This window comes from Gymnogyps californianus, chromosome 29, assembly GCF_018139145.2.
Source record: "Gymnogyps californianus isolate 813 chromosome 29, ASM1813914v2, whole genome shotgun sequence".
Lineage (NCBI taxonomy): Eukaryota > Metazoa > Chordata > Aves > Accipitriformes > Cathartidae > Gymnogyps > Gymnogyps californianus.
The window spans coordinates 318,220-332,338 of record NC_059499.1 but is presented as its reverse complement, the minus strand read 5'-3'; the positions used below and the strand labels follow the sequence as shown (position 1 = coordinate 332,338).

Sequence of the window (14,119 nt, the reverse complement as noted above, 5' to 3'; positions counted from 1 at the left end):
GCAGTGGGAGCCCAAAGGCAACAGGTCCCCTCCCGCCCACCCCTGTCCCTTTAGGCCCTGGGGAGATTAGTGTTTAATCTTTGGTTATTTTCCCCTCCCGTCTCCCTTCCGTTTATTAACCGGGGGGGAGGGGGAGGTTTGATATCGCCTGATTGCAGAGCAGACTCTAGGCATCAACTAGATTAAATGAAGGTCATGCAGCGCGAGATGGGCTGGGGTGCCCGAGCTGCAGCAGCCGGGGCGTTTGCGGCGCACAGCCCCGCACGGCACTGCCAGCGCACCCGGCACCGGTCTGGGGGCGCAGCTTTGCTCTGCCTGCACCCCTCCTTGGCAGGTCCTGCCTCCGCGCTCTGCCGCAGCACCATCGGCGCGGCGCAGGCAGGACGTGAGCGCAGGCAGTCACCCCGCGCTGCCCTGCCGGCTCTCCCCACAGCAGCCCTGCTGCGGGGCTGCGTCACCGGGGCAGCCCCTGCCCGCAGGACGCTGGTGGCAGCCCCACCATCAGCAAGAATTAGGCTCTGTGGCACACGATGAGATCAGAGCTGATTAACGGTTTCCTTCTAATTTGATTATTTCAGATTACACTGAAGCCAGCCCGATTAAGAGCGCGTGTAGGCTAACAGTCCCCTGCCCCAGCATCCTGCTGGAGGGCCGGGCTGCGCTGCCAGCGCCTGGGCCTGGCTCTGCCCGGCCAGCCAGCCGCTCCGCAGAGCGCGCCGAGGCTGCGGAAGCAAAAAGAGCATTTTCTTGGAAATACAATTCCAGCCCGTGTGTCTCATGCCCAGCCACGATTTACCCACCATCTGCAGGGCTGGGCTGCTCGGGCAGCCGACGCAGCTGGGGCTGGGGAGGAGCCGAAGGGACCTGGTGGCTCCCACCGTGTCCCAGGGCAAGGCAGAGCCTCGCTGCCTGCCCTGGGGGTGAGGGCAGAGCCCTGTGCAGCTGCCCACAGCCCGGCCCCAGCTCTGCGAGGGCACCCGGCCCCGGAGCGGGGTGGCTCTGCCCCAAGCCCCCGCATTCCCGGCTGTGGCAATGGCGGGTGGGGGATTAGCAGGCAACAAGGCAGAGATTGATTAAATCGGGGTTAGCTGAGATTAGAGGATTATGGCGGGTAAGCGGGAGATTGCCAATCAGCGGCATGGGTGCCGGGGAGGGAGCTGCAGGGCCAGCGGCAGTGTGTCCCCCATGGCACCACGCGGGAAGGATGCCACCGCAGAGCTGCGCCCACCCAGCGGTCCTCGGCCCAGCTGGGTGACGGCCACGGGGATGACTGGAAGCCAGACCTCCCCCCGCCACCCGCCTTCTCACTCACGTTCAAAGGTGTGCGGTGCACCCCACCTGCACAGCACCCCACCTGCACAGCACCCCACCCGACACCTGCACGCCACACCTGCGCTGCACCCACCCCCCCCCGTTACACTGCACGGCGCCCCTGCAACCCCCAGCCGCCCCCCAGCTACACCGCGTCCCTGCACCCCACCTCCGCACCTCCCCAGCTGCCCGCACCCCCCATGCACCCCCAGCTGCGCTGCCCCCCCCCCCCCGCCCGCCCCGCCCCCCGCCCCCGCAGACCCCGCCCCGGGCTGCCCCGCGCCCCCGCGCTCCGGCCGGCACTCGCTCCATTCGCTCTCTCCTCCAATCGGCCGGCTCGGTCCCGCCCTCCCCGCGCTTCTACTGGCTCAGCCTCCTTGGGCTCATCCTCATACGATGGAGCGGACCAATGAGCGCGGGCGTCAGCCGTGGCCCGCGGCTGGCTCCGCCCTCCGCGCGGGGCACGCCGGGGGCTGTAGTCGGGCGGCGGCGAGGCGCCGGCTGCCCCCGCGGCTCCGGACTACGCGCCCCGGCGAGCACCGCGCTCGGCGCCCGGGCGGGGCGGGCCGCCTCCAAAGGCCGCCAGGGCAGCGGCGGCGGCGGCGGCGGGTCTCGGTCACCATGAGCGGCAGCGGGGCGCGGGGCGCGGCGGCGGCCGAGCGGGAGGAGTTCGTGGGCTTCTTCCCACAGGTCGTCCGCGACCTGACGGAGGGCGGCCTGGGGCACCCGGAGGTGGGCGATGCCGTGGCCCGGCTGAAGGAGGTGAGGAACGCCCGAGGGGGCGGCGGGCCCGGCGCTGCCCGCTCCTGCCCGCTACTGCCCGCCCGCTCCTCTCTGCCCGTAGGTGCTGGAGTACAACGTGCCGGGCGGGAAGTGCAACCGCGGGCTGACGGTGCTGGCCGCCTTCCGGGAGCTGGCGGCCCCCGGGCAGCAGGACCCGGAGAGCCTCCGGTGCGCACTGGCCGTCGGCTGGTGCATCGAGCTGGTGAGAGGGGGGGCGGCCGGGGGCCCCGTGGGGATCCCGTGGCGACCCCCCACCCCCCCCCTAACCCAGCCTCTCGCAGTTCCAAGCCTTTTTCTTGGTGGCTGACGACATCATGGATGCATCCCTCACCCGCCGGGGACAGCTCTGCTGGTACAAGAAGGTGAGAGCATTCGGGAGGCCCCGGTCTGGGGGGGGGGGGCGTCCTGTGGGGTCAAGGTGTTTTGTGACACCTCCCTGCCCTCCTGGTGCAGGAGGGGATCGGTCTGGATGCCGTCAACGATGCCTTCCTCCTCGAGTCGTCCGTCTACAGGCTGCTGAAGAAGTACTGCGGGGAGCGCCCCTACTACCTGCACCTCCTGGAGCTTTTCTTGCAGGTGAGCCTGGCCCCCGTGGCCCGCTCCGCAGATTTACCTCGGCTCTGGGCCGTTTCTGGATGTTGGATGGCATGTTGTGGATCTCCGACCGTTCCTTGCGCGCCCGGGCATCCTGCCAGACACGCGTCCTTGCTTCAGACTCAAGAGAGGAGCCGAAATGGGGCTTGGGTTTGGGGTTTTCACTGCGCTGTTGGGACTTCCCTGGGGGACTGCGTGAATAAATCCTTTCTTTCCTCTTCAGACTGCCTACCAGACTGAGCTCGGGCAGATGCTGGACCTCATCACCGCTCCCGTTTCCCAGGTGGATTTGAATCGCTTCAGCGAGCAGAGGTAAAGAGGCGGAAAGGGACAGAGATGCCAGCCCTGTTGTGGCAGGGTGGCTCTGCTCGCAGTCCCTTCCAGACTGCGTAAGAGAGACAACGGCTTGCTGAAACGCTGCTGTCGCCTACCAGGCTTTGCGGAGCAAGTCTTGCTCGCGCTGTCAGAGCTTGGGGGCTGGTTTGGAGGGAGCTGCTGCTTTTCTCCTGCTGGCCCCGATCTGCAGAGCCCTGACGGGAGGGGAAGGCCTGGGCTTTGTCACTGAGCGTGGTTCCTCTGCCGCAGGTATAAGGCAATTGTTAAGTACAAGACGGCGTTCTACTCCTTCTACCTGCCTGTGGCCGCTGCCATGTACATGGTGAGTTTTATGGAAACGGTCTCGGGAGAGGCCTAACCCTCGGAATGAGGCTGTCGAGGAGGGCAGGGGGTTTGGGAGATGGGAGAAGTAAGGGTGGAAGGCAGGTACGGGAAGGCTTTATTCCTTTTTCCCCCCTCTTAGGCTGGTATTGACAGTAAGGAGGAGCATGACAATGCCAAAGCGATCTTGCTGGAGATGGGTGAATTCTTTCAGATCCAGGTAGGAGGTGACTCCCTGTCCCTCAGTGCTTATAAGATGCTGGTTGTGGTGCTCACGTGTTTCCGTCTTCGTACAGGATGATTACCTGGACTGCTTTGGGGACCCGGAGCTGACAGGGAAGGTTGGCACTGATATCCAGGACAATAAGTGCAGCTGGCTGGTGGTGGAGTGTCTGCGTCGGGTCACGCCAGAGCAGAGGCAGATCCTGGAGGTAACGCCAGCAGGCTGACAAACCCCCTGAAGATGGGGGAGAGGCGGTGTGGACTCCCTCCCCGAGGACGTGGTGTAAAGATTGTGTAGTGCCATAACGTACACCTGAAAAGCCACGTGCCACCCAGCGTAGCTGCCCTGTGCTGCTGCCTGGCTGAGAGGAGGGTTGGTGGTTGTGAGTAGTGTAAAACGGTAGCAGGGAGAACAAGAGGTGACGCCTGCCGCGCTTGGAACGAGCAGCTACGGCAGCGGCCGTAAGCTGGGCCTCAGCCTGACGTGTTCTGGTGTTTTCTCAGGAGAACTATGGCTGTAAGGAGCCTGAGAAGGTGGCAAAGGTGAAGGAGCTCTATGATACTCTGGGCATGAGGGCTGCTTTTCAGGAGTACGAGGAGAGCAGCTATCAGCGCCTGCAGGAACTGATCAAAAAGCACGCCGACCGCCTCCCCAAGGAGATCTTTCTTGGCCTAGCTCGGAAGATTTACAAGCGCCAGAAGTGATGATGGTGGGCCCGTCTGTGGACTGCTTGGCCTTTGCTGAGGGGGGGGGGCCTGGTGGGATTTGCCCCCCCCCCCCCCCCCCCCCCCCCCGGCCGTAGCTGTCTGGAGCCGGTCCCTGCCCCACCACCCAGCGAGTCCCCTGCCCTGGGGTGGGGGGCTGGGGGGGGGCTGTTTGTAGCCCCTGCGATGGGGCGGCGGGGGGTTTGTAGCTTGTCTGCCAGCCTTTGTGTCAATAAACGTAAGTTATTGCGGGTGCGTTACTGCCTGGTGTTGGTTGCAGGCGTGGCTGGGCTGGGGCCGGGGGGGTGCCAGCACCCCTGGTGCTTTCTGGCTGCAGGGTCTTGGGGGGGGGGGGGGGGGGGGGGGGGGGGGGGCTGGACCGGAGCACCGCCCCCGCCGTCTCCCGGGAGGGGCGGGGCCGGGGCGGTTCCCGGGCGGGGCGGGGCCGGGGCTCCTCCCTCCCTCCCTCCCGCCAGCCGCATTCGCCGCCGCAGCGCGACGAGGTGAGCGGGGCTGGGGGGCTCCGGGGGCGGGGGGGGGGGGGGCTCGGAACGGCTGGCTCCGAGCAGCCGCAGCGGGGAGGGGAAGGAAGGGGCGGCTGCACCCCGGCAGCACCGCTCCTGCCGCGGGGCCTGCCAGCCCCGGGGCCGGTGGATGCTCGGTGCCGGGTCAGAGCCGCCTGCCCGGGGTCTGAGCTGCCCGTCCCTTGCCCGAGGCCGCCGGTAGATGCCCGGGGCCGCAGCTCTCCCCTCGGCAGGGGAAGGGGCGAGCGATGCGGCAGGCTGCAGCAGCTGCCATGTCTCGGCCGCTGCCGGCTGCCAGGTCTGCGGCGTGTTTCTGAGGCCGGGCGTCTCCTCGCCCGTGCCTTTGGCTGGCCGTGCCCTGGCCTCAGAGCCGGCAGTGTCACCCTCCCTTGGCCAGGACCTCCCCGGCTGAGGTTTCAAGGGCGTCTTCTCCTTGACGGCATCTCTGAGACGCTCCCAACCCTCGAGACCCGGCAGAGGGAATTCAGCCCTGCTGCTGCAGCCGCCTAGACTGGCCAGAGCGTCCTCGGACCATGCTCAGGTCGTACTCCAGGGGTCAGCCACCGGCTCCCTGGCTGCCAGCAACCGGCTGTCCTGCTGTCCTGCCGCAGTGGGGACCTGTGGGGCAGCCCCTCTCTGCTGGGCGGATTCCCATCTCTGAACACACAGGCCCTTGTGCCGGTCCCCTGCAGCCGGCCCTTCCCTGCTCGCTGGCTGCCGCAAGGTCGCTGCCATCCCTCTCGCCCTGTCCGTTCCTCTCCAGGTTTGTGCTGCTGCGTTTTCCAGGGCCGACTGAAAGGGCGTTTGATGTTTGCAGGGAGCTGGATGGTCTGAAGAGACGAGCTGTGGGGCTCTGTGAGGAGCCCCGGCACTACCAGTGAGGCAGCATCATGCTGGCTCCGAAGAAAGGCCTGCTGTGCAACCTCAACCACATCCATCTGCAGCACATCTCCCTGGGGCTGCACCTCTCCCGGCACCCAGAGCTCCAAGAGACCTCTGGCTCCATGGGTGGAGGAGACCAGACCGGCTGCAGCGACTGCGCAGAGAACTGTGAGCAAGTGGATGCCAATTCCAACAATCCCTCCTTGAAATGCCGGTGTTGCGAGTCCCATACTCAGCAGCCGGTGACGTTGGGTCTCCAGAACCAGGCAGCTCAAGAGGATTTCCCCTGCCTGCATGCTGGGGAGGAGGTGGCTTCCCCTTGTGATGCCCCTTGTGATCTGGCTTCCTCCTCCTCCTCCTCCTCCTCTGTCAGTAGCTGCTCGGAGTTCAGCTTGGATGACTCCCCGGTCTCTGTGTACTGCAAGGGGTTCTCTAGAGAAGAGTCCCAGTCCCCTGAAAATCAGCCCAAAGTCAGTCCCACAGGAGATGCCCAGGATGGCGAGTCGCTGGCTGACCAGGGTAGGACGTGTGATGGAAGAGACGCCAACCTCAACCCCCCGGTGCTCCAGAGACCGGACGCCCTGGCTGGGGAGAGCCCGGACAGCCTCTGCAGCAGCAGCTCGCTTGGCTCCCAGTGCGAATGAGGCCTCTCCCAGCGCGGCGGCACAGGAGACCACCAGCTCCTGCGCCGACCTAGACCCTAACTGCAACCCCCTCCCCGACCCCGATGCCGTGCCTCCAGCACCGCCTGCACCAGGACGGTGGGAGCCGGGTCTGAGCAGAGCTCCTGAGCCACGGCCCCGGGCTGGCAGCCTCCCCCCGCCCGTGCCCCCCCGGCCCCGGAGACGGCTGCAGGTTCTCAATGGGCAAAGAGCAGAGCAACCGCTGCTGCCTGCGCGGCTGGCAGAGCCGGAGCCTGGCTCGGGTGACCTCTGCAGAGACGTGGGCAAGAAGACCATCACCTCCTTCCACGAGCTTGCCCAGAAGAGGAAGAGGAACGCCGCTGGGCCCGCTCTTGCCCAGGCCAGGGCTGACCGGAGCGACTGGCTGATCGTATTCTCGCCTGACACGGAGCTGCCACCCCCCAGCGAGCTCCTCTCCAGCGCCATGGGCCAGGAGCCAGCCCGGCCCCAGCTCCAGCACGACTGGCCAGCCAGACCTCCCAACTCCAGGCAGAGGGAGGTGACAACATTCAAGGAGCTGCGGTACCGCAGTGCCTCCAACAAGCCCAAGGGCCAGCCAGCTGGTGAGCGGGCAGAGCTGGTGGCATCTCAGCACTCCTCTGCACCCCTTGAGATGGCTGTAGGCAGCGACGGCTCAGGCTGGGTGCCACCCGTGCCTCTGGGTGGACAACTGCTGGCACCTATGGACAGCCACCAGCTGAAAAGGAGGAGATCCCGACCGGGACTGCAGCCCATTGCGGAGGGGCAGCCGGGGGATGCAGAGGAGGGGGGGCTGGCACTGCGAAGCTGCCTTCCAGGAGAGAAGGGGCTGGGCTCTGGCTGCGATAAAGATGCCCTGGTTCGGAGGCTCAGGGGACCTGGCAGGGACTGCTGGGTGCCAGGGACGGTTGAGAGAGGAGACGAGACCTGCAAGGAGGGTAAGACTTTGGGTCCCTCCGGGCTGGGTGCAGGGGTGTCACCCTTTAGGGGACTGAGCGGGGCGGGGGGGGGAGCTGCAGGCTCCAGCCCGGCGGCCACGTCTGAGGCCGCAGGACTTGGGGGGGAGCAGCCGGCTGTGGAGGCGGTGGGTGCGTGTGGCAGCTGCAGGCCGAGCTGGCCTGCTCCCCGCTAGCTGGTACCAATGGTTTCTGTGCCGGGCAGGGGCCGCTGCAGCCCTCCGCGGCTGCCACGCGTGGGTTTCCCCCTCCGCGGCTCCGGCTGCGCTCGGGTGGGACACATGGCCCGGGAGGTGCCGGGGGCTGCGTCCCCCCCCCCCCCCCCGCCCCCTGGGGCTGCCCCGGCCTCTCCCGGCTGCCTGGGGCCGGGCTGGCCCCGCCGAGGCGGCGGCACCTCCTCACCCCGCCCCGCCGCCGCCGCCGCCCTGCCCGCGGGCTCCCTCCGGGCCCTTCCTCTTCCCCGTCCTTCCCCGCCGCCCGGCCTGCGGCGACAGGCCCTAGGCGGGGGGCCCGGCCCGCCCCGCTCCGCCCGCCGCGGCCTCCGGCTCCATGGGCGAGCGCGACCCGGCTGGTCCCGGCCGCGGCTCCGGTGCTGCCTGCGGTGAGTGGGGCCGGGGCGGCGGAGCGGGCTCCTTGCGGCCAGCGCGGCCTGGGCCTCCAGCGGCAGCAGCGTCCGGGCCCCGCGGGCGGTCCCCGGGCCCCGCGTCCCGCCCCGGCCCCGCCGGCCGCGGGGGAGCCCGGCCGAGGCCCCGCGGGCTGCGCCTGACCCCGCCGCCCCGCTCTCTCCAGCCAGGCCCTCGCCGTCCGCCACCGGAGCCGCCCCGGGCGCAGCCGGGCCTGGCGCGGGGAGCACGGAGGGAGCCCGCCGCCCCCGGGGAGAGCAGAAGAAAGGTAACGGCCCCGCGGTGCCGGCCCCACCGCCAGGCTCGGGGCTGAACGGCCGCTGAGCCGGGGCGGTTTCCCCTCGGGAGGCTCTGCCGGCTCCGTCCCGTCCCCGCCGAGCCGGGGCTCCGGGAGGTGGCGGGGGGTGTGACCGAGATGGAGACCCCCAGGGCCTGGGGAGCTGTGAGGGGCTCAGCCCCGAGGCGGGGGGCGGTGGTGGGCCCGGCTGGCGTCTTGGGCAGCGGCAGCGCAGGGCAGGCCGTGCTAGGCAGGGGCAGGCAGGTACAGGCAGAGGCAGTGGTGGGCAGGGCCGGGGGCAGTGCCGGGCAGGCGGGCAGGGCTGCCTGCTGCAGGGCCCGGCCCTGCCCGCCTCTCGGCAGATGGTGCTGTCGAGCCGGAGAAGGGGAGCGGGGCTGCCCCGGCATCTTGCAAAACACCTTGAGGGTCTCCTGCCCACGTCTCCATCCTGGGCTTCGGTCCCCTTGGAAATGGCGGGTCCTTCATCCCTGCACCCGAGAGCTACAGGTTCCCATGGCAACAGCCTGGGATGCTCCGTTACCCTGGGCCTTCCTGCGCCTGCCCGCTCCTCCCCGGCTCCTCCAGGCCTTGATGTCCGGAGCTGCTTCTCGCTGCAGCTGTGGCCGGTGCGGTGCCGGTCAGCCCCGGCCAGCCACACGCTGCCGATGGGCTGAGGCAGGTGCTGCAGTGGCGGCGGGGTCACGTGCCGTGTTGACATCTTCCTTTCTGTTGTCCAACAGCCCTGCTGATCGCCGTCAGCACCGCCGTGGATAGGATTATCGCCCACTTCAGCACCGCACGGAACCTGGTGCAGAAGGTGAGGGTCTGGGCTGAGGCTGTGGCCGGGCTGGGGTGGGCAGGAGTGAGGGCAGGCCATGCAGGCTTTGGGCAGGAGGGGCTTTGGGAGCTCCAGGGGGAGGATCCCGCCATCCCTCCCTGCAGGCTCAGGGTTAGGTGCTGCCGTTCCCCTCCCTCGCCTCTCCTTGTGCCTCCCTACTTCAGGCCCAGCTGGGAGACAGCCGGCTCAGCCCAGATGTGGGTTATCTGCTGCTGCACACCCTCTGCCCTGCGCTCTATGCCTTGGTGGAGGACGGGCTGAAGCCGTTCCAGAAGGATGTTATCACAGGCCAGAGGAAGAATTCCCCCTGGAGCGTGGTGGAAGCCTCTGTGAAGTCAGGTCGGGGTGAGGAACATGTTCCTGGAGATGTTGGCATCTCGAGGTGCCTGGAGTCCTTTTCCAGCCCGGGCTGGGGGAGGATGTGCACCCAGAGCAGTGACTGTCTGTGTTGTGTATTCCACAGGCCCCAACACCCGCTCTCTCCACTCCCTGTGCTGGCACGTGGCCGGGCTGGCCCCTCTCAACAGCACCAGACAGAAGTTTCATGCCTTTATCCTCGGCCTCTTGAAGTGAGTATTGGCCCTGCTGGCCCAGGCTGTCCTTGCTGTGATGGCAGGTTGGAACAGAGTCCCAAGAGCTCTGACTTGGCTTCCCTTTGTCTTGTTCAGCATTAAGCAGCTGGAGCTGTGGATCTCTCACCTGCAGAAGAGCCCAGGTAAGGACACAGTGCCCAGAAGCTCCCCACGCAAGTCCTCTCCTGCTTGCCAGCTTGATATTCCCATACCTGTTCCACCCACAATGCTTGGCTGGGATTTCCGTAGTGGATAAGGGCATCGTTTTCCATGGTGCATCTTCAATACAACTCTGAGCAGAAGCTCGTCTGACCTGCTAGGACAGACCGGCTGGCCCTGGGAGGGGTGTGTGGGCAAGGGCAGGGCATTTTGCAGCCGTCCAGCACTGTCCATATCTCGTAGGTGTAATCTCCGTGCTGTATTCACCCACGGCCTTCTTTGCCCTGAGCCAAGGCCCTCTTCCCCACCTCGCTGATGAACTGCTGCTGCTCATCCAGCCCCTCTCGGTGCTGACTTTCCACCTTGACCTGCTCTTTGAACACCACCACCTCTCCGTGGATGTAAGACCCTTGTCCCGTCGGCTGGAGTCACCCCTGTCTCCTGCCCATCACTCTGCTCAGGCTCGGGGGGCTGCGCAGCCTCCTCTGGAGGGCCAAAGCAGTGCTGCAGGGGCAAGCCTGGAAGATGAGATCCCCCCCGATGCTCTGGGGAGGGCGGCCGGCGCGGAGGGCAGCACAAGGTCCCAGTCCCAAGCAGCTGTGCGTGGGCTGGTCCCTGGCCCCCAGGTAGGGGCTGCCCTGCAGCAGACCTTCCGGCACGTGCTGCGGTGGGGCGACCAGCTCAGTCGCGCTTTCCTGGGAGCTGACAGCTCCCCGGAGACCCACAGGCCCGAGGCAGGCCCTCAGGACACCGGGGCTGGCCTCAGTGGCTGGTGGGGCCAGCTGAGCCAAGCCTCCAGGATTTATGCTGCTCCTAGCAAGGAGAAGTTCCCCTTCGTCTGGTGGACAAAGCTGCAGGCGGCTACAGGGGATTCCAGCCCCAGCCAGGCTGCACGATCCCAAACATCTGTGAATGAGCCTAGAGGCACGGAGCTGCAGCTCCTTCAGACCAAAGCTGTCCCTGAACTCTCCGGTCTGACGCCCAGCAGCAGTGCTGACACCTCTGGGACCTCTTCCCCTGAAGACCTCATCCTGCCTGCCAGAGCTGGAGCACCCACCAAGCCAGATGGTCCCGCTGCTGGAGAGGAACTCCTGGCTGTTTCCGCAGAGCCTCGTGCGAATAGGAACCAGGCAGCACCTTCTGACCCAGAGGCGGGTGGTCCTCCTGGTCCTGACAAGGGCAGCTGGCTGGGCCGGCTCTTTGGAGCCACCAGCCCCTCTGCCAGGAGCTTCCCTCCCAGTCCTGACACCATCTCAGCTAGGGCGAGGTAAGACCCAGCTTGGGCAGGCAGGGTGGGGGAAGTGGCATGTGCTGAGGAAGGGTTTTTCTCCCAGGCGACAAACGGAGAGCACACCATGGGGCTTGCTGGCTTCGTGGGGTGTCTTGTACCGCCCGTTCCCCAGGTTTTGTGCTCCTGGGATTAGTGCGTGTCCCAAGCGCTGCTGCCGTCGCATTGCGTCAGCCCTTTAGAGCAGCAGGAGCTCATGGTGGAGGCTCAGTGGTGCTTGATGGGGCCCTTGTCAGCTCCCAGATCACCAGAATAGTCTAAGCAGGATGGGTGGGAAGAGGCTTCCGAAATGAGCTTGTGGCTTCCTTTGCTTTATGATAGGAGACCTTCTAGCTGGCTGTCCCCCAGTGCGCGTGTCCTGGCCGTGGTGGTGAAGGGGCTGGCGTCTGAGAAGACCCATGCTCAAGAACAGCCAGAGAGGAACACGTCTGACTTGCCCCAGACCCACAGGTGATGCAGGGCACTGAGGTGTTTGGGGCTGGAGAGCCGGTGGTGGATTTTTTGGGGGGGTGGGGAAGCAGGGACAGTTTCCAGACATAGCCTGGATATCCTACAAGCCTTTCTAGGGAAGGGCTTGCACCACTCCTTGTTGCTAACTTGCACCTTGAGTGCCCCCCCTCCAAGGATTCCCCCATCTCCAGCTGAGCTTTGGGTGAAGCTGTGTGCCTGCCTAGCTGTGGTCAGTTGTTTTTCCCAGACGTTTTTGGGGGGAATTTTGAGCATTTTCTCTCTCTCGTGCGCTTTCTGGATTCGTAGCGGCTTGTTTGGAGCAACCATGTGGCAGGTCTGACCAAATTGTGGCAGGTCAGAAAAACTGTAGTGGTCCGTCTGTGCTTGCGCAGCGTCTGTCCGAGCAAGCGGGGAGGGCGAGTGGCCATCCCACACCACATTCAGCCGTCTCCCTCCTCCCCAGCCCTTGCTGGCCCCGACCTAGATCTCCCCGCCACGTCTGCACAAGAGCTGCTCATGCTCTGCTGCTGCTCTGTGGGTCTGCTTGGCAGGACAGTTTTGTGATGTGGCTTCTCGATCAAATCTGTCATCAGATGGCATCTCCTCTGCCCGAGGAGGGGTCACTGGCTCCACACGTGAGCGTCAAAACCTCTCCCGAGTCGTGTGGGAGCCTCTCTCCGTGGTACCTGGGGTCCCTGGGGTGGTGAATCCCTGATGGTGTTTATTGTGCAGGGCGGTTCGGGCACTGTGTGACCACACCGGCACCGCCGATGGTCACCTGAGCTTCCAAAAAGGGGACGTCCTGCAGCTGCTCTCCACTGTGGATGAAGACTGGATCCGCTGCTGCCATGGAAACCGCACTGGCCTAGTTCCTGTCGGTTACACGTCCCTCATCTTGTGAGGAGGTGGAGGAGATCTGAGGAAGCAGCTGAGCTTGCTGAAGCAGGTGCCACCTCCAGGGTGGACCATCTCCTGCCACATCTTCACCACCTTCAGGGTTTCACTACCTTTTGGGGCTGGTAGTTCTGCCCGGGACCCTGCCCTGGTGCCCGTCGCTGCTGCTCGTTCGCATGACGTTACCGTCTGCTGTGGGTGCATCCCACGAGCCACCGCCTTGCGTGTCCCCACAGACCTGCTGGCACTTCACCGTGGCTCCCGTTTGGGAACTGCTCTCGCTCGTGTTCCCTCAGCTGCTGTCCACGCCTGTGCCAGGGGAGGGAAGGACCCTGTCCCTGCGCAGTGCTCACAGTCCCGTATGTTGTCTCCGTGCCGTCGTGTCCTGCCACCGCCGCCACCTCCACGTGCCCTGCTCTGCCCCGTGGCCGGGGCTGGTGGCCCAGGCCGGCCCCAGCTGCCGATGCTCAGTCCCAGCACTCTGTAAATAGTTGTAACCAAGGGAACGAGCTTATTCTGGGGAGAAAGCTGGAAATAAAGGTTGTGACTCACGTGTCCACGTGTGCGAATGGATCATTGCGGTTGGGGGACGGGGGGCTGGAAATGACCACGGCGGTCCGTCCCTGTGTGGGTGGCCTGGGCTGGTGCTGGGTCTTTGGTGAGTAAATGCTCTTGTGGGAGAAGCCAGCAGGTGCTAGGGCTGTGCTGGTGCTCAGCGTACTGACATCAGCTACCAAACACAGAGCCCAGTAAGGCATCTTGCCCTGGCAGGAGGTGCCCAGTCACAGTGTAGGAAGAGGTGGCTGCAGACAGCCAGAGCCAGAAATAACCCTGGTAACCAGCCCCACGAGATGGAAGCCGCACAGCACCGGTAAAGGGATGTGTTGGTTGGTTTGTTTAGTTAGTTATTTAAATTAATCTGTTTACTGAGGAGTCACAGGATTTCAGTAGGGGCTAGATGGGTTGTATTTTTTTTCAAGTTTTTTTTTTCCTCATTGCTTGTGATTTCATACCACACCGTTTACATTTTGTACTGGTCTCCCCAGTAAGAGAGAGACGTGGACGTACTGGAGAGGGTCCAGCGAAGGGCCGCAAGGCAATAGCAGCTTGTTGCAGGGACAGCTTTTGGGCCAGTGCTCTCTCCTATGGACCAAGAACCACGTTTCGTCCTTTTAACTTCCACTGTTCCAGTGGCAAAGGAGACCAAAGGCTGCGCTCTGCTTCGAGGATAAAGCTGTGCTCTTTTTCTTCTGTTCTCATTTTCATTTCTCTCGCTGGAATTTTCACTCTCAGACAAGGGACACTGTATCTTAATTGGAATGGTATTTGCCTTGCCTTAAGTAGGTTTGATTGAATTCCACAGCTGCCTCTGGACTTCGAAATGGGGTCAAGCCAGCAGGAGATGAATCCAGGTACTTTTTCAACTCTTTTTAAATAAAAAAAAGCACTACAATCCTTGGCGTGGTGTCTCTAGTTTAAAAGGAAGACAAGCATATGGGTCAAGCATGGCGTTTCAATGACCATAGAGATTCAGGCTAGGAAATGGAAAAAGGAAAAATCAAGTTACATTAAAGGGGGGGGTCATCAGGAAGCTGTTTCGTTCCTGAGTGACTAACGCAAATAGTTACCACGCTGAATCCCAGAAACCACTTTTGAACCAGAAGTCTAAACCCTGAATAGACGTGTAAGGACCGTATCTTATTAGTGCCAACCTTGACAGAG

The 14,119-nt window shown here is 64.5% G+C and overlaps 2 protein-coding genes across 2 annotated transcripts; both read left to right on the top strand.

Annotated features, from left to right (window-relative positions):
* Positions 1-1,932: 1,932 nt before the first annotated feature.
* On the top strand, positions 1,933-4,316 carry FDPS (farnesyl diphosphate synthase). The gene is made up of 9 exons (XM_050912284.1): positions 1,933-2,073; positions 2,156-2,296; positions 2,376-2,456; positions 2,548-2,670; positions 2,912-3,000; positions 3,274-3,346; positions 3,488-3,565; positions 3,642-3,776; positions 4,072-4,316. Exons 1-9 carry the CDS (start codon positions 1,933-1,935, stop codon positions 4,270-4,272), a joined length of 1,062 nt encoding a protein of 353 aa, XP_050768241.1. The 3' UTR covers positions 4,273-4,316.
* A 1,365-nt stretch (positions 4,317-5,681) lies between these two features.
* Positions 5,682-12,946, top strand: RUSC1 (RUN and SH3 domain containing 1). The gene is given in 10 exon segments (XM_050912393.1): positions 5,682-6,319; positions 6,321-7,278; positions 8,086-8,187; positions 8,937-9,013; positions 9,199-9,373; positions 9,498-9,603; positions 9,703-9,749; positions 10,009-11,032; positions 11,375-11,503; positions 12,236-12,946. Coding segments are annotated over 10 exon segments (3,420 nt in total). The 5' UTR covers positions 5,682-5,686; the 3' UTR covers positions 12,405-12,946.
* The last annotated feature ends 1,173 nt before the right edge of the window (positions 12,947-14,119 follow it).

Bases quoted from the DNA above. Each gene is read 5' to 3' on its own strand.
- FDPS (XM_050912284.1), top strand. From the start codon at position 1,933: ATGAGCGGCAGCGGGGCGCGGGGCGCGGCGGCGGCCGAGCGGGAGGAG. The intron at 3,001-3,273 runs GTAAAGAGGCGG...CCTCTGCCGCAG, and splicing joins AATCGCTTCAGCGAGCAGAG to GTATAAGGCAATTGTTAAGT. The intron at 3,777-4,071 runs GTAACGCCAGCA...GTGTTTTCTCAG, and splicing joins AGCAGAGGCAGATCCTGGAG to GAGAACTATGGCTGTAAGGA.